This window comes from Aptenodytes patagonicus, chromosome 4 (assembly GCF_965638725.1).
Source record: "Aptenodytes patagonicus chromosome 4, bAptPat1.pri.cur, whole genome shotgun sequence".
Classification (NCBI taxonomy): domain Eukaryota; kingdom Metazoa; phylum Chordata; class Aves; order Sphenisciformes; family Spheniscidae; genus Aptenodytes; species Aptenodytes patagonicus.
The window spans coordinates 17869867-17894262 of record NC_134952.1 but is presented as its reverse complement, the minus strand read 5'-3'; the positions used below and the strand labels follow the sequence as shown (position 1 = coordinate 17894262).

General features: G+C 35.7%; 1 protein-coding gene across 7 annotated transcripts in view; it reads left to right on the top strand.

Moving 5' to 3' along the window:
- Window positions 1-24396, top strand: part of LCORL (ligand dependent nuclear receptor corepressor like) — a 90546-nt gene that overhangs the window by 48836 nt on the left and 17314 nt on the right. For 2 of the 7 annotated variants that reach the window (XM_076336006.1, XM_076336005.1), the window contains exons 6-7: window positions 9132-9222; window positions 18467-23345. In XM_076336006.1, coding sequence (XP_076192121.1) covers window positions 9132-9222; window positions 18467-23345 — 4970 coding nt within the window. Of the gene's footprint in view, window positions 1-9131; window positions 9223-10645; window positions 12809-18466; window positions 23350-24396 lie in introns of those variants that run through there. The other 5 variants (XM_076336010.1, XM_076336008.1, XM_076336009.1 and 2 more) reach the window with 5 other exon arrangements.

Genomic DNA, 24396 nt, shown 5'->3' with positions numbered 1-24396 from the left:
TGTCAGCCCTTGGACACTTTGATTCTTTAAATACAGACTGGTTAGAACGATGGAAAGAGAAGATGAATTTGGGAGGAAATTTCCACGCTTCATGCCTCGTTATAGATCAGTGCAACTTTCTTAATTGAGAGTAAAGCTAGAAAAAGAAAAATGAAGTCTGTCTCACTAACATTAACAAAGAGGAAATAATTTCTTTGCCTCGAGGAATATTGCTATCCAAAACTGATAACAGTATAATCACAAGAGTGTTTTGGACTTTGAACTTGATTTGGATTAGCATCAATTTTCAGGAAGGATTGTGACTGTCATGTGCAACTGAAAGCAGTGGCAAAAGCAGCTTTTGCCTTTTACAGATACAAGGGTCCATGTTAATCCAATAATACTGCAGATCAAAGGGAAAAGTTTACCTGTATACCGTACTAAAAAAGTTAAAAGAAGGTAGAACTGCAGAATTAAATTTTTAAAAAAATATAAATTAGTCAGAATGAAAGCAGATTTCGTATGTGTGCTTAATGATGCAGTCTTCAATTAGATGATGTATCCTTTGAGGGGGAACTCTGACATGGATTTATCTTGCTAACCATGCCTATTCTAGATCAAATTTTAAGCATCCTTTCTCTTTGACAGCAGAAGCATTAAGAAATGGTGGAATTCCTGCTTTCATTCTGCATGATCAGCAGAAACCAGTTCATGCCTGGGTTTAGCGAATACCTTGTGCAGATTAAATCCTGAGAAAATCTCTCTTGTGCTTTGACATACCTCTGCTATGTATGAATTACAGATTTTAGAGATCTATAGTTGGCCAGGTTGAAGCAATTTCTTTTGCAAGGGCAATAAAAAGTACTTTCCTGATATCAGCACTATAGCCTGTTCCTTACTTCAACAGCTGGTTATAAAGAATAACTAGTTTAAAATGTCCATGAGGGAGCAAAGTCCCCAAAGACAGGTTCTAGTTCTCGCTGAGCCCAAATAAATCTTTGAGGAATGAAAGGAAAGGCAGAGGGTGGACGGGTCAGGAACAGGAAGAAAGTTCTGCTGTACCCTCAGCTATTTGAAAATCCATTGATCTTTTGTCCAAGAAAAACTTAAAGTATAGAGACATTGAGATATTTAAATCTTTTTTTGTATAATTTGAATTTTTCTCATAATGAGGCTAAATGGCAAGTTTAGAATTGTGCGTCTTCAGCAAAACATCTGAGGCTAAAATAGTTGCTAAACATACATAGTTTACTATGTAAAACTTTTATACTGTGTAAGATATTGTAGATTCTCAGAACTTACGCTGTCGTGTTTGCTGGAGTGCTTTGCAGATGTTAAAGATACTAGTCTTGCTGTGAAGTTTAGAGCTACTGAAATGAGAGGAAGTATTGAAACAAGACTGTAGCTGAAGAAAGGTTTCAAGCCATCTTATCTATGAGGGAAGTTGTATTGCGTTTCCCATTTCCCATGAACATACCAATTTTGAGGTATCTTAGCTTTCCACTGTAGTGGTAGTAACACAAGCAAATAAGATCAAGATGGAAAAACTCAGCCTGCTCTTTTTTTATTTGCATGGTGTTCTAGGTGCAATGATTCATGAAAAGTTCTTTCAATTAGCTGTTGTCAGGGACTATGTATTATTATTCTACCTACCCCTCACTTCTGTCCTTTTCCTGAAGAAAGCTTGATTATATTGAAGTTTTACATGCTTACAGTAGGGAATTGTGAAATTTTTTAATTGGATTATTTTAAAAAATGTATTATTCTGTGTCTAACATAGTATACTTCAGTCTGGAGACTCGTAAAAGCTATACCATGGTTCTCTCCTTAGTAGTGTCTTTTAATTGTCATGCGACTCTTTATTATTTGCTATTTGTATTTCCTTTTACAATTTCCAAATGAAGTGGCAGTAACAGAGTAGGAAGTTCAAATTTGTACATTGCTCTGACGGATCCTCAAAGTTGAAGTCTTTTTAATTCAAATCCTGTGAAGCAGATAATGACCTAAATATAAATACTTCAGGTTCATTTTCTGTTTAGACAGGTGCTTTGTATTTACAGTAGTCATCTTCAAAATGAATGATCTAAATACCAAAACAGACAGTCTTGTTCCTTTACTATGGCAGTGATTCTTGGACTTAAGTTGAGAGGAAGGAGTAAGCTTTATTTTCCAGATCGCTAGAAGCATTTTTTTGCACTGAGCAGATCCAAGCTAAGTGCTAGCTCAATACTGAAAAAAGATTCTGCCACTGAAGATGTCTGGATGATCTTATCCTCATTTAAGAAAGCTTCTTACCTTCCTCCAGTATCTGCAGGCCATCTCTGAAGTACTCCCAAAATATTCAGGTCTGACACTTTCAGACCTGATACCCCTGTGTATTAGGTTTACATGGCAAGGTTTTGGTAGTTGGGGGAGGGCTGCAGGGGTGGCATCTATGAGAAGAGGTCAGGGGCTGCCCTGCGCTAGGCACAGCCATCTCTGCACAGACTCGCAACAGGCCAAAGTGGAGCACATCAGTGAGGTTTGTGGTGCATCTGTGAAAACATATTTAAGAAAGAGCAAAAATGCTGGACAGGCAGAAGAGAAACAGCAGGGCGAACAACAAGGTCAGAGAAGGAGCGGGAGGAGCCACTCCAGGCACCAGAGCAGGTATTTCCCTGCAGCACATGAAGACGACCACGGTGGAGCAGGTATTCCCCTGCAGCCCATGGAAGAGACCACTCTGGAGCAGATATTCATGCTGCAGCCCATGGAAGACCCCATGTTGGAGCAGCTGGATATTTCCTGAAGGAACTACAGCCTGTGGAGAACCCACAATGGAGCAGGGGAAAAGTGTGAGGAGGAAGGAGCTGTAGAGAGGAATTGTACTGACTGTAACCCCCACTCCCAATCCTGCCTGTGCCACTTGGGGATGGGGGAGAGAGGTAGAGGAGTTGGGAGTGAAGTTGAGCCTGGGTAAAGGTGGAGTGGGGAGGTGCTTTAATTTTTGTCTTTCTCATTTTCCAAATCTATTTTAATTTGCAATAAATTAATTTTCCCCAAGTCTGTTTTGCCTGTGATGGTAACTGGTAAGTGATGTCCCTGTATTTATCTTGATGACCTTTTTCATCTTATTTCTCCCCGCCCCCCCCTGTTGAGGAGGTGGAGTGAGAGAGTGGCTGGGTGGGGGTCTAGCTACTGACCAAGGTCAACCCATTGCACCTCTGGTACTGAATCATTCAGTACTGAGTAAGCACTGGCACCTACATATGTCCAGCTGGCACCTGGCTGATAGCAGAGTTCCCAGTTACGCTCTGCTTTCTTCTACATGTGGAAGTGTGGTAACTTAGCAGTTAACTGTGCACCTTGCTGGTAACTAACACCAGAAATACCTGTATCTTGCTCTTTTTTTCCTAATCCATGTAACTCTAAGACTGTCCAGGCCTTGAAAAGAATACTCTGTATAGTGAAAGAAAATTTGTTTTGCGTGCACTGTATCTAACAAAAATAGGGTGGTATTGTGTATTTTTGCAATATTACTTGTCCTCCAAACTAGGCTGATGAAACAGCAGCATCCTTGCAGAATAAAACATCGAGTGAGGAACAGTCTTGGAATATCCTGCAGCAACTTACTATCTACGTGTGCAGTCATGATGCTGAGCTCTTTGGGGAGTGTTCCCAGCAGCAGCTAACTTTGATGCAGAGGCTTCTTTCCATTAATAGATATGGGAGAGTTGATCACTCTCAAGCTGCTAAGCAAAGTGACTTACAAGAGGCAGAAGTCTAAGCTGTGCAAATAAATAATGTTAGTTTAGCTACACAAGCTTATTCTTGCTGCTGTGTCTTCTAGGAACAATGAGAGTGTGTAAACATAGCAGAAAAATGCAAAAGAATTTGCATAGATTTCCTTGTTTCATTGATCCATTATAGATGGGAAGACATCAGAAGGTAGCTGGCAGTGTGTGACATTTTGCTGTGTGAACTTCTTACAGCTATCCTGTAGCTTTGTCGTTCTTGGCTAATATTGAAGAAGTAGGAAAAATAAGGATAATCCAAGTAAAAAATTCTGTTTAAATTATTTAAAATAGCATTTTATTATCCAGTTTAACAATGTGCATGTGATTTCACCAAAATTTGTAGCAAAATAAAGACTTCTGAATAATGGACCAGAATTTGGAAACAACTCTTAATTTTTGAAAAGTGGTTTCATATCTCTTGAAAATCCACACTGAAGTTAGTACAGCAACTGGGATCACAGCATGTGTGGCCTCTTGATTGCTATATGGCTATTGAAAGAATTCCAAACATTACTGAAAATAACCTTTTATTTTCTTAATATACCCTTCTTACCATATGTATAGGGGAAAAATACTATGCTTTTTGAAGGTACACATGCTATGTTCCCAAAGATAACTTGTATGAGCTGTAAACATATTCAGGGAAGTTTAATACTTCTGCATGAAAAGGTCACCCTGAAAAGGTACATTTTTGAGGCGAATAGGTGTTTATTTCTTCCTTGGCTACTATGGTGGCTAACAGCCAAGCTCCTTGTCAGATGCTCGCTTGCTTGCTTCCCTCTCAATGGCACAGGTGAGAAAATGGGAAGAACAGGAAGGAGAGCTCAAGAGTTGAGATAAGGACATGGTCATTGCTTACCACTTGCCATCATGGGCAAAACAGACTCTGCTTGGGGAAAATTAACTTAAATTATTGCCTACAGAATAAATATTTAATTATTAATTCAGGTACTAGAAACAAAAAGATACATTACAACACCCCTTTTCCTCCCCCCTTTCTCAGGCTCAGCTTCACTCCAGATGCCCTTGTGACCACCACCACCCCTGTGGTACAAAGGGAATGGGTGCAGGGTGTCCACAGTCTGTACCTAATGGTTTCTCTCTGCCATTTCCCTCTGCCATTGGGCTTCCCTCTGCTGTTTTCTCATTCTTTTTGTTCCCTCTTTCTCTATTTGGCACTTTTTGCCCTTTCTTAAATATATGTTCCCGAACACTCCCCACAAGAGGCTGCTGGGCTCAGCTGTGCCCTTCAGTGGGTCTGTTGGAACCAGCTAGAACCATCTGTGTCTGGCACGGCCTCTCCTCACAGATGCTGTCAAGACCTTGCTATGGACACCCAATATATAGCTATATACTTTTCATCTGGCAGTTTTTCATTTTACAAAATAGCCTATCGGATCAGCAAAAAGGGGCTAGTCAAAGCAGTAGTTAAGAATTAGTAAAAGGCTTTGGCATTCTTACTGACAGTTCTCTGAAAACATTGTTTCCATGTGCAGCAGCACAGAAAACAGCCAGCAAAAGGCAAAGCATTATGAGGAAAGGTATTGAAGACAAGACAGTGTCATTTTGTTGCTATGAAAAACCTTATCAAGGTTTACCACAGTATGATGGATAAGGTAAAGAGAGAGGTTATTTACTAAATCTCACAATATTAGAAATAGGTAGGGCTTGCTGAAAATTCTTAGAAGGGAAAAACAGCTAAGGGGCACCTTTTGCACAGCAGTATGTGAACATCAGGAACTGCTGTGTCAGGAGGTTATGGAGATGCACAGTGACACTGGGTTCAAAAAAGACCTTTGACAACTTCCTGGCTAACAGAACCAAGACTAGAAACTAAAGCTAGAGTAGGCAGGGATGTACCTCGGAGATCCCTAATCCAATGACAGCATCTACTGGGAGAGCAGGAGAGGAATGAGCTGCAGGTAGTGGCCAGGCTGATGTGCTCTTCCACTCTAGGAGTGGAGTTTTTCCCACGCCTGGAGACAGAGGACTGAGTAGAGTAGGTTGTCTGACCTAGTAAGGCAGTTCATAATAGCTAGTGAGAGGTTTCCTGAAACCCAGAAAAAACCAGAGAAGTTTGCTAGAATTAGTACAGAAATACCAGTTGTAGGAACTCAAGGGTGACCCATACAGTTTCTGTTACTTGCTCTTCCCCCCACCCCGTTTCTCTAACATCGCTAGTCTGGAGGAGTTTCAAGTGATTGTGGTCCTGGTTATTTTGAAGATGACATTTGATCGCGCTTAGCTATATTTTGGTATTGCTGCACCTGATGACCTGGTGCTGAGAAGTAAAGGCCAGAGGTTGAGCCATTTCTTTGAAGATCAAAATCATTTAATTTGCACAGAAATAACTTCCTAAAAGACCATGAGCAGCAGACCTGAAAAACTTCTAATGATTTTTTTTCTGTATTATCTAGTGTTACATAGTATTGTTTATGAAGACTGCTGTCTTAGTAGTCATGGCTTCAGCTAAAGAGTGGAAGTAATTCCATGTCTTTTATTAAAACCACCTTACAGAGTGGTTTTTCTGTTCCTGATGTCATTCAGTTCCTGTCCAGAATTCTTGCCGAAATACTTATTTTGTGTGATTTGATAGAAATAATAGAAAGTTCTGGCTCAGTTTAAAAAAACCCTATTCCTACCTTGCAAGTAACAGGTTTTCAAGGTTCATTGTCCACCTGTAGGATGCCTCTTTGGAAACTTTTTGGTCTTGTACCTAATGAACCAAAGTGAACATCTCTACTGTGTATATATATGTACATTCATTTAATTAGGTAGCATTTCATTATGTCTTAAAGCTTTATAGCAAATGCTGTCACTTTCCTGCTAATTGTACGTGCTCCTTCATTATAATAATAATAATTGATACTGTTACAAAGCAGGAATATCTACCAAAACCAGGAGCTACTGTGTATTTTTAATGAATCTTTTTGACTTATAAGCCCTTTCTGCATCAATTTTGGGGGTTTTGTGGTGTTTGGTGTATTGGGTTTTTTGTTTGGGGGGGGGGGGTGTCTTTGAGTGAAATCACTGAATAAAAAGCCTGGTGTGTGGTGACTTTATCTGGTATTTTGTATCTGGTATATCAAATTTCTTGCATGGTTCTCTTTCACTCTTTTTATTAAGGATCATTTTCCCATAAAGCATTGTCTTCAGAGAGGTGTCATATACTTAACAAATACATTTGCTGTGTTGGAGGAACCGACTGTCTTGAACCTGAAATGACTCTTCAGTTCTACTTACCCTTTAGAGGCCCAAAATGTATCTAATTTTTTGTTTCAGGAGCCTGCATTTTCAGCACTGTCTTCTTTTTAGCCATTTTTCAACTTACTGGTGGCCTTGTGTTGTCAAAGCCAGTTCTGAAAAATTGGAAATGAAAATTATTTTGGTTAGATTTTGTTATGGAATTTTGTGAGTGTCTTCGGGTTTTGTTTGTTGGGGTTTTTTTCCCTAAAAATCCTAGTTAGCTTCTATTTTTTGTGTAGTTTGAATAGAGATGATTAGCTCTTCATAACTTGATGAGTTGTGAACTTTGAAGTAGTTTTTTCTCCAGTGACTTTGTCCAGTGATCTCTTCTAAACTTTTTTTATCATAGTGCCTATGAATATCAACTGAAGATGGAGAAACTGTTGTGAAAGGGAACACACAAACACTTAGGAAAGGGAGATGTACTTTGTATGACTGACAGAACACAATAGATGAAATCTGTCTGTTGCACAGGACTCGGGGACATTGCGAGCTTAGATATTCAGGATACTTTACAGCTGGGTAGGCCAAATAGTCCCTGTAGAATATTTCTGTAGTGTTTTTAATTGGCTTTTCCTTCTGGAATATCACTGCATCAGAAAGGTTGATTAACATTAACTAGTCCTTCCTTTAACTTTCTTAGGGTTAAGGAAGACTTTGAAAGGAACATATTCAGGAGAAAAGGAGCATCTTTGACAAGTGGCATATTTATAAATATTTTTTCCCTTTATGCTGACTTATGATGCTACTTTTTCTCTCTTTACCCTTCTTCAAATAATAGAAAATAGTTGGGCAAAACCAGTAAAAAATTGTTAAAAACAGTCCAAAACAAATAGCTGGATTTGATTATTACACAAAACTCTATTTCTTTGCAGTATTGGTATAAAGGAGAGTTACCCTACCAATTTTTCTGACTTCTTATTTGAGTGTTGGCATTTGTACTATTCAGCCAATGCTTCATGTCTGCATCTGAGGCTGTGGGAAAACGTATAGAGTTGATTGCTGTTTTAGAAATAATATGCAGTAACATGAAAATGACACTAATGTAAAAAAGGACTAGCACAAGGTTGCTTGTAGAGTTGAATGTTGAGCTACATGTTGAAACTCAAAATTGGATTCGCAGAGCTCAGGCACACAAAACAGCCCAAGTTTGAAACAGAGAACCAAGGAAGAAAGGTATGACATTAAATATATTTAGGGGATTTATCTATAATTTAAATGTGATTTTTTAAAAAAAACCCAAAACTTAAACTAGAAGGAGTATTTCAGGTGCTAATTAGTTTCTTTAATTTTCAATGTTCTTAAATATTGATTTAAAAACATGGTTTTCTATTTCAATACTTCATAGACTTCAACAGCCAACTATAAATCTTGAATTTAACATTTGCCAGTGACTTAACAGAGCGGACTCCCACCCCAGTTTAGGTCTTTCCATTTCTCTAGTTTCATTATTAAATATATGTGGGGGCGGCAGGGGGAATATGTATAAACAAACTGTTAGAACCTTTAATGACATGGGTCTCATATACTTAAAACTCTGTATTGGGCTCGAGCTGTCTTCCCAGTTACTGGGGTACTACTTTCTCATCCAGTAACCTGGTCTGGTCTCATAGCTGACCCTGCTCTGAGCGGGAGGTTGGTCTAGAGACCTCCTGAGATCCCTAGTAGCCTGAATTATCCTATAAGCCTATGATTTAGTTACGTCTGTTTTAACTTCAGTATCGGGCTTGTTTGTTTACAGTATGTAAATACGAATACATGAATAATAATAATCATAATAATATCAAGTGCATTGCTTTGGTTGCCTTGAAAGTAAACAGTGCAATATATACGCATACACGATTTTTAGGAAAGCAGTCACATGTTTCTGTTTAAGACAGGTTCTTCTTTTAAATTTTATTATTTCTGAATGGGTTTATTTTTTGTTTTTTCTTAATTTTAAAAAGTTTTGTTACAAATCAAAGACCTAAAACCATTTGCTGGCGGCTGACATTGTTAAAGGAATAACATGTCAGAAATCTTACAAGATAAAGTAACTGCTTAAAAATCGTGCCATAGGTACAAACATTTGCTAACAATTTCTGAGATCATCCTTAAACAACTGCTATCATCGCTACTTGTTCTTTGCAGGGGATGGAGTGCTAGATCTCTCTACAAAGAAAAGCGCAAGGTTGGAAGAACCAAAATATGATCCATTGTGTTCTGAAAACTCAGTGTCTGGGTAAGCAACGTTTAGGACTCTCTTCGGCTTATATAAAAGACAATCCAGGTTTCTCTTCTCTGAAGTCAGGTTTTATGTTCATAACATATTTGTATATACTGACACACACGTGTGGTTCCTATTTTGCTTTCAAAAGAATTTTTGTCACTCATAAGTGTGTGTCTATGTATATATCATATGTTTCATTTGTCTTTTGCCTTTTTTTCTGTTTAAAGAAAAGTTATCAGAACAATCACCAAACTTTAGTTCATGTTACTAAAATGAACTGAAAATTGATTACGTAACACCTTAAAAGTAATAGGATAGTAGAAGAAAATGTAAATATATTCTTTCAGAGTTTATTTAGGAAACTTCAATTTTGGACAAAAATGACCATGTTAATATTTAGATTTAAAATATTCTTCAACTGACATGAACAAGTTAAATGACTATTATCTATAATATTCCTTAATAAGAGAGAGAGCGAGCAAGCGCGCGTGAGAGAGAGAGAGCTCTTAATCATCATACTTATACTTACATCATGGTTCTGACTATGGTGTGTGGTGGCAAATGGTTAAATTTCTTTATTCAGCAAGAAAAACGTTATTGCATCTGCTGAAAGCTACCACAAAACTAGTGAAATGCATTGTTTTGTTGGATTTTGTTATGAACTTGGCATTCTCCCATCCACTAGCCATAGCAGGACCCTTTTTGTCACCTGTACGTCTTACCAAATAACTTATTACAAATAGGACTGCAATAGCAGTATTTGTTGAATGATGTAAAATTGCATTTTATTAATTTGCTGATATGAAGAAGTTTTAAAATGAATATGACTTTGTAATTAGAGAGCTGTAAATAGTGGCTAGAAGTTTTTAAAACTGTGTTTTATTTTGCCAAAATGGACTTGATTGTTAACTACAGCACTTTATCTTACTGTTGTAGAAAGCCTAGTTTTGTGTAAGTCTGGGATGTTTGTGTGTAGTTATGTATTTATTGCTGCAATTTTTCTATGAGGGGGTTGACTCTTTTATTACTTGTTTAGCGGTAACGTCACGTTTCTACTAACAAAAACTTCAGGATTTGGGTATTTAATGGGACGTTAATTGTATAAGTAAAATTATAACAGTGTTGCTCTGCAAGCATGTGAACAAGGGAATATAGCAAGCACATAAGAATATTATCAAATACTGAGCTAGGATATAAAGTTCTTGGAAGGGCTGCTGTAGAAGCCACCGTATGATTTTTGACGCACTGTCCTACCAGAACTGTAACATTTTGCTAGGATAATCATTTAACTACCACATCTCAAAGGCTTAAAAGTATCAGAAGCAGTGATGTTACCGAAGCAAGGAGTATAATAAAGGAGTGGACCCTTCCCTTCCATAGCTGTGTGAGAGTCTCTCATACATCAGTTTACCATCGTTTCATTCCATCCATCCAGGAGACTACACAGACACAGAGAGGACTATGTGGAAAGAAGTGCTGAGTTTGCAGATGGTTTGCTCTCAAAAGCTTTGAAAGACATTCAGTCTGGAGCACTGGACATAAATAAAGCAGGCATACTTTATGGCATACCTCAAAAAACTTTACTTCTCCACTTAGAAGCCTTACCAGCAGGAAAGCCTGCACCTTTTAAAAGCAAAACTCGAGATTTCAATGATAGTTATTCATTTAAAGACAGTAAAGAAACTTGTGCAGTCCTACAAAAAGTAGCCTTGTGGGCAAGAGCTCAAGCAGAGCGCAAAGAAAAAAGTAAACTCAGTCTACTTGAAACCTCAGAATTAAAATTCCCAACAGCTTCCAGTTACCTCCACCAGTTAACTCTACAGAGAATGGTCACTCAATTTAAAGAAAAAAGTGAAAATCTACAATATGAAACTTCAAGTCCTACTGTACAATTAAAAATTCCTCAGCTAAGAATAAGTTCTGTGTCCAAACCACAGTCTGATACTGCTGGTCTTCTGGATGTTATGTACCACGTTTCTAAAACCTCCTCAGTTTTAGAAGGATCAGCTCTTCAAAAATTGAAAAATATACTCCCTAAACAGAACAAAATTGAATGTTCTGGACCTGTAACTCACTCAAGTGTTGACTCCTACTTTCTGCATGGGGACCTCTCTCCTTTGTGTCTTAATGCTAAGAATGGGACAGTAGATGGAACCTCAGAAAATACAGAAGATAGTTTGGATCGTAAAGATAATAAACAACCAAGAAAAAAACGTGGCCGCTATCGGCAGTATGATCATGAAATAATGGAAGAAGCAATTGCAATGGTAATGAGTGGGAAAATGAGTGTTTCCAAAGCACAAGGAATTTATGGGGTACCTCACAGCACTTTAGAATATAAAGTAAAAGAAAGATCTGGAACATTGAAGACTCCACCGAAGAAGAAACTCCGATTACCAGATACTGGCTTATTTAATATGACAGATTCAGGGACTGGCAGCTGCAAAAATAATAGCAAGCCTGTGTAGAATAATTGTTAGCGAATTGTTTTGTGTGTGTGTATGTATGTCTGTATACACACACTGTGTGAGAAATACATATGCTCACTCTTGACAGAAGACGCGAAAATATACAGTTCAAAAACCACATACATGCCTTTTGAAAAATAGTTTTATTCAGGGTTTTCACTGTGGACAGAATTATAGAGTTGCTCACTTAATTCTGATAGTGTGTATTTAATATAATCCTTGTATAAATAGGTGAAAAGATTCAGGTTTTATTTAGTAGTCAATAGCATAAAGATGTTTTGGGAAAACAAGTATTTGTCATGTGAAGCATAATTTTTAATTGGTGAAGAACCACTCTACCCATTCAATACTCCATCTTATTATGGAAATACACAACCAAGGGTTAGCAGACTTTTATACTTCACAGAATACTTGCAATAAATTGTAAGTAACTCAGATTATACAAATCAAGGGATTTTTTTTAAAAAGCTAGTTCCTTACAAGGAAGTGGATTTGTGAAGTATTAGTAGGATATAGTACATTCTGTGAAAGAAAAAAGTTCATCGTTACTTAAATATCCAATACAAGTAAGAAAAACATTTCATTACTAAAAATGTGTGTTTAGCAGGCATAAACTGCATTTTTTTATCATTTTAAGAAAATTTTGTTGTTGGTTTAGAAAGAAATTGGTGTTTACAAAGTGTACACTTATGAAACCTGAGAAATTACTGTAGTTATAGAATTATTAAATATGAAATAAGATGGAATACTAAGAGCCTAAAATAATTTAAACTTTAACATAATTTTCCTTTTTAGTTTGACAAGTAAGGTAACTTGTAAGGTTTAAAAAGAAAGTTGGAATGCAACTTAGAGCATGTTCATAATGTGCACAGAATGAGCTTGAGAATGGTTTGGGTTTGTTTGGTTTTTTTGTTTAAATGTGCTGGTTAGTTGATGTTATGACTACTTAAAATTTATTTAAGGATTGTGTCACACTCCTATTGAAAAACCTCACTGTAACTGTAATGTATTTGCTGCTGTGACATTTCAAAACATTTTCAGTTTATCAAAAGGAATACCAAGTTACATTATCATTTTGCTAATAACCAAATTTGCAGTTCAGGGTCTTGATAGAAATACAAATATTAAACAGTGAAGCTGTTTTGAACTTTCAATAATATAAATTCTTTATAAATTTGGTAGTTAGAAGTTAGGCAGTTCACTTTAAATACGTAACTTTTAATAGAATTTAAGGGAGACCAATTACCTTCATATTGCAGTTTTTACATGAATTTCAAAGTATTCGCATTGGACTTTATATCATACTTAATTTTTTTGTGTAATATCACAAAGTATATGTCTACATATGAAGAATGGGGGCTTGCTTCATACATTCAATACTGAACATCAATGCCCTTTTCCTCTCAAAGTGTAATTTTTTTCTGCATGCATCTAATTTGGCATAGAAAAAGACTTTTCTCCAACTTTTATACATTTGATGCACGTGCATACATTTTTTCCCCACTTAAAGTTGCATGTGTATAGGTTAATTATATAAATGAAACGGGACATTAGATACATATGGGCTACATCAGGTAATTTGATTTATAGATAAACTTGCCATTAAATTCAGTGGAGAGCATACTGCAATATTGATGGCAAAATCTAGCCCATATTTATTAACGCTACTAAAAAATAACAACTTCCATTTTAAAACAGAATAATCCTTTGAAACTGCACAACCAGTGTCTCAGTTCTTTGGTCTCTCAGATCTATACTGAATCTTCTTCAGTGATTAAGGTTTACTTGCATATTACAGAATGAATCCTTTTTTTAAGCAGAACTGTACCTGATACAAGGAGGTCACAAAACAGCAGATGTCAGGGTCATCTTTCATTTTAAAAGAATTAAGCCATATTTTGTGAGGGCCAGAAGGATTAATTTGTTAATATATCCCCACTGAAAAATGAAGTTGAAAAAACCTTAAATGTTTCAAGATCTGTCTTTATACAGTTTTACTTGCAAAAATTTTGGGCTTCAATACATTGCCTAATATTTGTACCATACTGATGTTTTCTACTCCTCAGACAATGTTATAAATTTGAGCCAGAAGTTTATATTGAAGGCAAGTTACAATACTCTTTTTATATCATTTAAAAGATGACCTGACCAAAAAATTAACAGGATTCATAAAATCAGGGATCATTTTACTATTGACTTAACAGTACTCAGTAATTTTGTATGTAATATTATAATTAATTTTCAACATTTTAGTACTTGTATTTATTTTTTGGTCAGAAATAGTATATTAAAATATTTTTTGATAGTTTATAGATGATACTCAACCTGTAAGTGTTTAAAGGAACAGAATTATTTGTTTCTAATTATTAGGCTAACCTTTGATTACACAACTAAGGAAAGGCAGGGAAATGTGTAGATTCTCCGTCCCCAACCCCTATGTATTCCATTAAATGTCATTTAAATTACACATTTTGAACTGTTTTATAAATTCAGTTACCAGTCACTACTTAGTAATTGACAATTTCAGAAAATTCCTGTTTCAGCAGAATTTTAAATGAAGGCGAAAGCAAGCCCTACATGCTTTCTACTTATTTGAATGTTTCTCAAGTATTTTATATTAAAAAACAGTGCCTCTGTTTTTAGAACTACTGCTCAGTAAAGCTGTTTAAACCATTTCTGGTAGCTAATGACAATTTTATATTAAATTGTATATTAACTTTAGTGAGACTGATTTTTTTAGTTGTTTACAGTACAAATACTTGTATTTGTTTTTTAATTGCAGTATTTCCATTGTCGCAGTAATTTAGTAAAACTCTGTGGCTGCCTTGATTTTTGACAGATTTTTGTTAACAACTGATTTTTAGGCAATTAGTTATATTTATGCATAAATCAATTGCACTATAATTCATGAATTATTTATTACAATATTTTCTAATGAATTCCATGTATTTGTCTTGTGTTGTAAATGTACTGTAATTCTGTTTCTTCTTTGTGTTGTTATATTCCTAAATCTGATTGTATGAATTTAATTGTTTAGTTAACGTGTTTCTACGTTGTAATTTGTAGTAAAGCACTTCAATGCTTTTGCACATAAATTTACAACACTGATGTGTGATTGATTTGCTCATTCAGTAAAAAAAAAAAAAGAAAGAAACAAAAACCTGTACACTGACTCATTTGACTTACTCCTGAGGCACAAGTTTATTAGCAGTGGCATAAGATCAAGAACTGTACAAATTAAGCACATAATGACTAATTTACTATGAGAATTTTATATATTGGAAATAGTATCTTTAAAGAAGGATGACTTCTCAGAATTGATGCATTTCTCATAAATGAGAAGTTCAGAAAACTCATTTTATAGCAGTTACATCCTTTAGTTTGCAGCTAAAAATTATCTATTATATATTACGGATAATACATAGCTTTTTTTGAGGGATTTATTTACTTACTAAAGTCAGAAAACAAACATTTCTATAAGACAAATTCATATTTCTATTACAGTTCTACGCTGTTTATATGAGTACTTGAAAGTATGTTCTGTTCCCAGTTTTGTTCCTGTTCCCAGTCTGCAAAGAAGTTGCTAGATTGATCTATCTTGTCTGTGGCTGAGACGACAGAGGATAGAAGGCTAGGGAAGGATATCTTTTGGGAGTCCTCTGATAGAGCTCTTTCCTGATAGCTTTTTGGATTTCTGGAGGAGGCAAATGTTTACTTTTTTATACATAAATAATACGCTGAAAGGCTAGTACTTAACCTTATCACGTCTCTGCCTTTGTGCCAATTTTGGACTCCAGTCAATCCCCTCTCCGTGGTATTAACTGCCCCTGCCCTCCAGCAGGGAAATAATGTCATTCCATGCTTAACTTTTGTCTTCAGAGATGTTATGCACAAAAGGTACTGGGGGAGCAGCGCATATTGATCCTCTCACCTCTCAACCCCTCTATTTCCTACCCACTCTCTCTAGCCATCTTTTTGAGTGTGATTTGTAGGAAGTGTAAGAGTGTTCTGTGAAGGAAGTATGCAATTGTGAAAGTGATAGCTCTTCCTTCTATGAAATTATTGTTTAAGCCTTTTTTCTTGAGGATAATGTAAACTACTGTGTGACAACACAAATTTAAAGGGCCATAGGAAGGAATTACAGGAAACTGAAATGTAATTCCATAATTGTATTGAAGAGCTACTAAAAGTTTGTTTAAATATATGGACATCTCTACAGAGAGACACTTTAAAGAAAATGTGTTGCTTTAATGCTTTAACTTGTTTGCGTAGTAAGCTCTATTCCCAAATGGCGACCAAGTAAAGCGTCGATGTGTTTTCACAAACTTGGAAGATCATTTGGAGTGTGGTACTATTACAATAGCGTAGATGAAGTTAAGTTGTCTGTCAGCTTTAGAAACTAACACACGCTAAGGGAAAGCAGATTATAGATGTTACACAAGGGTAGATAACCAGGAAAGAAATCGTATTAGAAGAATGTCCAGTATGTCTGTGATAACCAGGATATTACTTTATACAACAGATTGATCTCCACATAGCCAATTCAAAGCAGTTTTGAGGCCTTTGGAAATTTTGGTTACTGACTTTGAGAAGGCTTTAGGGCTTATTTTAAATAGCAGTTATGGATATAGGTCCTCTACAATTAAAGCTCTCCAGTGAAACTCCATTAGACATACCTTGCAAGTCTAGACAGACAGAAACTTATCTGTCTAGAGATTCAGTCTAAAAAGACTGTACTATAGCCATCTCTTTAGCAAATTAGTACTTAACAAATTTACTGTGATTTACAAACAAAATATTGAAGACCTAGTGCTGTGTTCATTTTTTTTTTTTTTTTTTTTTTTTATCTGGCCTTTCAAAACATGATTTAATTAAAGCCATGGTGGTGGGGAGGGCAATTAGTTTTTATCTGTAATTGTAATATTAGAATAAGCTTTGTTTTCACAAGTGTAGTGGTACATTTCAACAGCTTGTGACTCCTGAGTTTGTTGGACTGAGTAACACTCAGACTCTTCTCAGTGAAGTGGCGCTTCAAAAAGTTAAATTCTGACAATGACATGCCCTTGAATAATGCTGTTTTTACTTTAGATTGCAAGTGCAAAGTTTTTTTTTTCTTTTTAAGACTTCAATTATTGCAGTTTAAACATAATCACAATTTCAGCTAGTACCATCACAATTATCTTATGCTTTAATGAGTTAGTATCATCCAGATGCTTGATTTTGAATATATACCGTTTCATACTAAATATTACAGGAGAAGGAAAAAACATGAGGAATTATTAAGCATAGTTGGCTGTTTTTAAGCTCTAACCTTTAAAATCCGTGTGGGACAATAAAAATACAGATTTGTATGTATAACTTCCAGTAAGAAACCTGAAGCTGAAAGTTATTATTGATGCTAGTAACATTGGGTATGAGCTAATTAATGAATAGGTAACTTTATATAAATACAGCACATTAAATTTTAAATATGTTTGTTCTTTGATCAATACAGTCATAAACCCAATCAAAATGAAATTTTTCCAAAGTTCAGGCTTAAATGCAAAAAATTACAGGAGATAATAGTAGGGCAAAAAGTTAGTGTCATGTTCAGAGTTTGGTGATATGTTTAAACAATACATACTTTTCTAAAACAGAATTCTTCTAACATTTTCTGCTCATGCAATTGGTTTCAGTAAAACATTTGAACTAGGTGTTAACCTATCGGTTGATAGTTGCTATCCAGCATAAGGATTTTGTATTTAATTGAAGAAATATCTGTATTAATTTCTACCATGGAAAATTTTCAGCTTTTCAATATAAATGATTGATTAGGTAAGTAGTGACATTAGTTTTAATAATTTATAAGAAATTAATTAAATAGTTAAGGTAGTATTTTATAAGTGATTTTATTTTGAGCTAATATCTTTGAGAACAACTGCTCAGAAGTCTTATTTAGATATAGGCCTACCCTATATTTGAGATTTAAAGGATATTAACCTTTATCACAGAATTTATTTATTCCAGTGGTGATTATCTCTGTTTCTGTTTAATGAAGGAATCCGTGTGTGTGTGTGCGCGCGTGCGCACGTGTGTGTGTATGTGTGTGTAATATATTGCAATGAAGAGCCTGTGATGCACCACTGCAATTTATTTAAAAACTAGAAGGGAAACTTTTATCTGCAAAGAACAGTAACAGTAGCAAGTGGCTATTTTTTCCATTTTCTGTTAGCCTATTAAGTGTTCTTTAAAAATAAACATATAAATAAAAATGTCTTTATGAAGGATCTTTAAGAGTATCCTGAAGAGCATTCAATACACTTTGGTATATGAATATCTTAGGGTGGGATTCAGGAGAGATGGATCCATTCTTGCCTCTGCCACAACCTTGAATTTGACCTTAGGCAAGTCATACACCCTCTCTGCGCTTCAGTTTGTGAAATGGCAGTAATACTAAGCTCCCCAGGTTCTTGGTGAGGTTTTCCTTCATTAATGACTAAGGTAGTTTGAAATATTAGAAAGTTAACATTATTGTAATTACATTTAGATACAGGAAGCTATGTTTCAAACTATTCTTTTTGTCCCTTAATTTCTTCCTGATTATTTTTCTTATGGTAGGACTATCACTGCTATAGATAAGATGCACATCATTGCTAGTGACACTTGCAAGTATGATTGAATAGTGCAAAAAGAACAGAACTGTTTTGCAAACTTCAGGTTTTTAGGCTTGAGTTTAACCATTATAACAAACATTAGATACGGTGTTTTACTGTAATTTATATTTTGTTTTGATTTGTTTTCATTTTCAGTTCAAGCTCAACAGCTGATGCAAATTCAGAGGAAACAGCTAATTTGGAAAAAGGAAAATCAACATTAAACAAAGTTTTGGAGTCTTTTTGTTCATATCACTGGCAACAGACTTTGGCTATGTTAAAATTTTTAATACAAGATGAAAATGTTCCTATAGTTTGCAGTTGCAAGCTAACACCGTTGGTCCACTCTGAAACTCCCAGTTCCCTTACTGAAGAGGATGTTCACGTTTCATTTTGCAATTGCAATGGACATATGCTGACAAAAAGGTGCTGTTTACAAAATCAAAGACCAAACACTTGTTTACCACCTCTGTCTGTTTGTATTAAAGATTTCCATTCTTTGTCATGCCAAGCTGTAGCGATTGGATGTATTAAGACAATGGTAAACAAAGCATGTAGTTCTCATAAGTATTGTGCTGAACAAATACAAAATTATAACAGGCATTCTGTGAAAACAGCAGCATGCACATACTCAACTAAGGACTGTGATCTTTTGAACAGCATTAAAAATTCAAATAGATCTCGCAGCCCATCACCACCTCCGCTATCACCTGTAGAGAGTAAAGAATTTGAATCATCAGAAGGATCGGTTATAGATTTTCCAACTTTAGACGATAACAAGCTTGAAATATCGATCAACCAGCCTCCATCCCTCTTGCCAGCTGAAGGAAGCAAAGGAGAATTTGAATATGAAGGTAAAACATGCAGAGGAAAAGAGACCAAATATTCAGATGGAACGTTGCTATCAACAGACAAAGAAAGCAACAATTATTATATAAGTTCTGAGAAGGCTGAGAAAGGTGAACATTCTGCCATTTTTCAAGATTTAATGGACCGTATTAATGAAAAGTTAAAATCAATAGACACTACAGATATAGCAACAAATCTTGTAAAACTTTCTAGCAGTGACAGGGCACCAGAAAATGATGTCAAATTAGGAGACTTCATAACCTCTCTTTTGCATAATGCTAAGGCAAGTGATTACAGCTTTATGGAATTACTTCACCAACATGACAAACAAATGGAAAATAAAATTATCCAAACAAGATTTCGCAAGCGTCAGGAAACTTTATTTGCAATGTATAATTCTCCCGATTCACCATTCATTCGACGACAATCTTTGCAAATCAAGAGGGAGCTTGCAAGCCTTGATGAAACTCTTGTAAGAAAAAAGTCAATTTCTGAGAGAAATGCAAAGAAATCTGCAAAAAAAATTGATAAAATATATCCAAATAAAAGACGCAGTTTTACTGTGATAGAAGATAAGGCTTTGCAACATCTTGAAAGTAATCCATGCATGAATTGCCAAACCAAACCAACGTGCTTTCCAGTACACCAAACAGAGTCTTTCAAACTACCTCTTACTAATTTTCAAACCAGCTCTGGCTTTCTAGTTCTTTCAGACAACAGTGCTATTGCAGCCAGCCAGGCGAAACTCGTAAAAACACAAGGAGATTGTGCAACCTTAAAGGAGACTGATCAAATTCCTCTAAAGGATGAGAGTAATGGAATCTCGGGTAGAACTAAACGTAACATTGTGCCTCCTGGATGGTACTCTGTGTATGTAACGAACAATATTGTGTTTAGAAAGTCATTCAATGCAAAAAAGTCTTTAGAAAGTTTCGAAAAAATGAAAATAAATAAAGATGTTCATGCTGAAAGATGTAGTGACATAAATGTAAGCAAAATTGTGAGAGACACAAATCTGCAAGTTGTTGTAGAGCGTTTAGAAGATACAATAAACTTAGCCAGAAAGACTAACAACTCTTTGCTGGATAGTTACAAAATAAGCCAAAAATTAAAAGATAATGCTTATGAACAGGTTATGAACCCAGCTGCCAGAAGAGGCTTACCTTTCACTCTGAGTGAAATGGGATGCACAGGACAAAGCTTCCTTCCATATTCACATGTGGCAAGCAGCAGTAAAATCAAAACTGTGTGTGTGACAACAAACAAACAAGACGTGGTTATAGATCAAGAAATTAATGACAGCCTTTTGAAATCTCTGACCCTTGGTTCATCCAATTCAACTTCCAATAATGAGGACTTGCATACAACTTCTGAAGCTGGGGAGATCTCATCTCCTTTAAACTACTCTAGTCCTATTAAGCTTATGTTTGTCTCAGAGGTTAATAGTAGTGAAGGAGTCAAATATACTTTGACATCTGCAGCTGCATCTTCTAAAGGACACACAGATATTCGTTTGTTTCAGGGGCACACAAACACTTTGTTAGACAAACAGGCCACGGGAGATCTTTCTGCAATCTGTGTCAAGGATTGTGATTACAGTGAAAATGATACCAAGGAGGAGTCAAGCTGTGTTTATGTGGAAGCAATTACAAGCTCTTGTCCAGTTGGTCAAACTAACTTAAATGACTCGAAACAAAACAATGAAGTTGTGGAGAAATCAAGTAGTAGCAGTGAATCGGTTTTAAAAAGAAAACCTGGTAGACCAAAGAAAATAGGTCCTCAAGTTGTTAAGCAGGTCAAGAGACCTATTGGACGGCCTCCAAAACCAAAAATAGACATGACTGAAAGCACAGAATCTAGACCTGAGCTTAGCCGTGATGGTAAAAGTACCGAATCTGATGCAGCAGTAATGGAAGAAGTTAACAGCAACAAAAATATTACGGTGACAGTTGTTTTTGGAAGGTCAAGAAGAACTAAGAGACATGTTTCTGAAGGTAATCCAAATGTAATCAGCATTCTGCCCACACAACACATTGATTCTAATTTTGCCAATGACCACAGCAAAGCGAGGCACAATGCAGAAACTGAAAATGCTTTGACTGAAATAGTAAAAGCCTTACAGAATTCTTCTACTGAAAACGAGGTCTCTGGTTATGACTATGTCAGACCTATCAAGAGTAACCTAGCGTCACCACATCCTTGCAGCAATATTATACGGCAAATTAAGAAACCATTAACCACCATTCGAAAACCTGGTAGGCCAGCAAAGGTAAAAATATCCGGCATATCAGTGACTGTTAGTAGAGTTTCACCTCAGGAAAGAAAAGTTAGTATTAGCAACTGTTTGCCTCCTTTACAACAGCAGAATGTGTTAGAAAAAAACATACCACAGGAGAGAAAAAATCAACTGTGCAATAATATGGGTCAAGTAAAGAGCATGCAGAAAGATTCTAGAGAGGATGGATCAAACAATGTTATTACAACAGTGTCAAGAAAACATGAAATTCCATTGAGACATTCTGCTAGAGACAGAAAACCCTCACTGCATTTTTTACATTCATTAGCATCTTCTAGTGCATTTACTTGTAGAAGTGCCTTACTACGTAAATCTTACAAACTCCATTTGAAAAAAGCTAAAGATCGAAAGGAAAAACATAGGCAATCAAGTCAGAGCACGGCATCCAAAGATACCTCAGAACTGAGAAATTCAGGAAATGCAAAAAAGGATCTTAAGGATGGTGAATTCGGGCCCATTAATGAAGTATCATCGGATCCCATTTTTTCATCTAATCCCTCTCTCAGGTGGTGGGCTACTTCCACTTCAAGTGACACTCTGTTGGAAGAACTAAATAATAGATTTGAACAGATGACTAATACCTGGTTGCGAGTGGGGGGAAATGAGTTTGATAAATGTGTATGTGAAAAAAGGGATCCCATTGAACAAGCCTGTAATACTGAAATGTCAAACCCTTTAGACTCCTGCCTTGTAGAACTTGAAACATCACCTATAAAAATGCTTTTTCAGAAAAAGTGTAATATGAATGAACTCTGCACCTGGTTTATGCAAACTACAGAAACACAGTCTCTCTCTCTAGTGAGAAAGGCAAATGCTCGCAATCCTTTAGAAGTAGTTAGTACTAGAGAGATAAAGATGGAAGCTAAACAATCTGATCTTAGTACTTGTCCTTTCAGAAAGCACTTTAAAAAGTTTGCACTATCCTCTCCTTCAAAACCAGCAGGGAAGTTACAAATATTACATAACATGGTGAGGTCTCCAGTCTTAAGCATGAAAAGTAATTTCACGTTAGCCAGATTAAAAAGAAATGAATTTAAGAAGTTACAGCGTGATAGGTGGGGACAAACGAAAAAGCTCTATAATCAGGCTTCCGGAGGCTGGAAATCAAAAAAGAAAAATTTGCAATTCTTTTGCCAAAGCCAGTTGTTTAAAAGTGCAAGTGAGAAAACCAATGATGAAATGCCCAAGCTCCAGGAAAAAAATACAGTAGAAATCCAGCCCACTCAGACTTTGGTAGAATCTCAGAGTAGCCTCTTGCCAACTGAAAATGAAGCCAGAGATGCATTTGTTCAGCAGATGATGAGATCTTCTGACTTTAACCCACATCCTGTTTTAGCAAATATACTTAAGTCACATGCAGAGACAAATGGAACAATTTGTTGCCAACAAAATGTTAGAAAAGAACAAAGCCAAGATAAACTGTTTCAAAATACTTGGAAAGCCAAAACCTTTAAAGATTGTAGGATATTTCTGAGAAAAATCAACCATATTGAGCAGCACAATTCATTTAAGTTAAATAATGTCATTTATTCTCCTGAAGCTGTTGAAAGTAAAAGCAATCAGGCCTATATGGAAGAAAAAAGACATCCTCTTTTAAGGTCCCATTCTACTAAGCAAAATGCATTAAAGAAACAAGAAAATGAAATGGAAACATCTAAAGGACCTAATTCTTCTAAAGTGACTGAAAGGCTGGATGACCAGTTTCACAGCAGAAAATTAAGTAGTGGTGTAAACCGTGATGATAATCCTGCTGGTAGTTCTGAAGTTCTTATCAGAATAAACAAAAGAAAAAGTCCACAATGGGAGACCACTGATACAAATATAAGAAAAAGGCATAAGAGACAATCATGCAGTAGTGGACAAATGGCAACTTATTACCCAAAGTACCAAGTAGGTAAGTTCCTGTTCCCCCCTTCATCTTAAAATTACAGTCTTAAAGAATTGGAGAAGTCAAACAACTAAGCACTTTGGATTTTTTTATTTTATTGCATGATACTCATTTTAAACATTGTATAGCATCAGAATAATGCAGATAGTGCAAATTTAAAATGTGTATAATATTTTACACAAATCTTTTGGCTACAATAGGTGTGTTACGTTCTATTATGACTATAACACACCAAGATAAAAGAAAAAGAGCTAACTAATATAGTTCAGACAGACAACAAATCAAGTTCTGACATGTCTGAAGTCAGTCGCAACTGGTTATTGATTTCAAAAGGAACAGAATTTTATTCTACTGTAGTTTCTCATATTGTGAGGAAGGGTAAATTATAAAATGAAGCAGAAATTCAGTTTATTAACATATAGTTGTTTAAAAAAAATTGTCATTGAATGATTTCTAATATAAATCTGTAATGGTTTTATAATTATACAGTAAAAAATAGTACTATGTACTTCTGAGAAGTATTCATCCAGAGATCCGTTTTAGTATCCATCCGATGCCAAATGAAATCTGCTGACTCTAAAGGGTTTGCGCATTGAATCCTTACAGAACAATTTAAAATGCAAAATTATTCTAGACAAGTACAATATATAGTTACTATGCTAAACGCATTGGATTGGAATCTTTTTAGGCTAGTGTGAAATTAAATCCATTTTTAAAGCTAGATATTTATAATACATTGTAATACAACTGTGATCTCGGAAAGGCCATTATATTACTTACAAAGAGGGTACATTTGTGAAATTATTTCTTCTGTGGGGCGAAGAGATCTCCTTAAACAGAAGTCTCAACTCATTTCAATAAAATAACTAAGGTGTGAAATACTCACCAAGTAAAAAAAAAGTTCTGCAATAGGAATTAAATTACTGCAGAAGTATTCATTTGTAGAAACAATATTGTATTAGCTAATCTGATTATATTGCCCGAAGAATAAAAAAAACTATTCAAAATATCAGAGCAAAATCTTATGTCCCCCTTTGTATGCTATATTGTAGA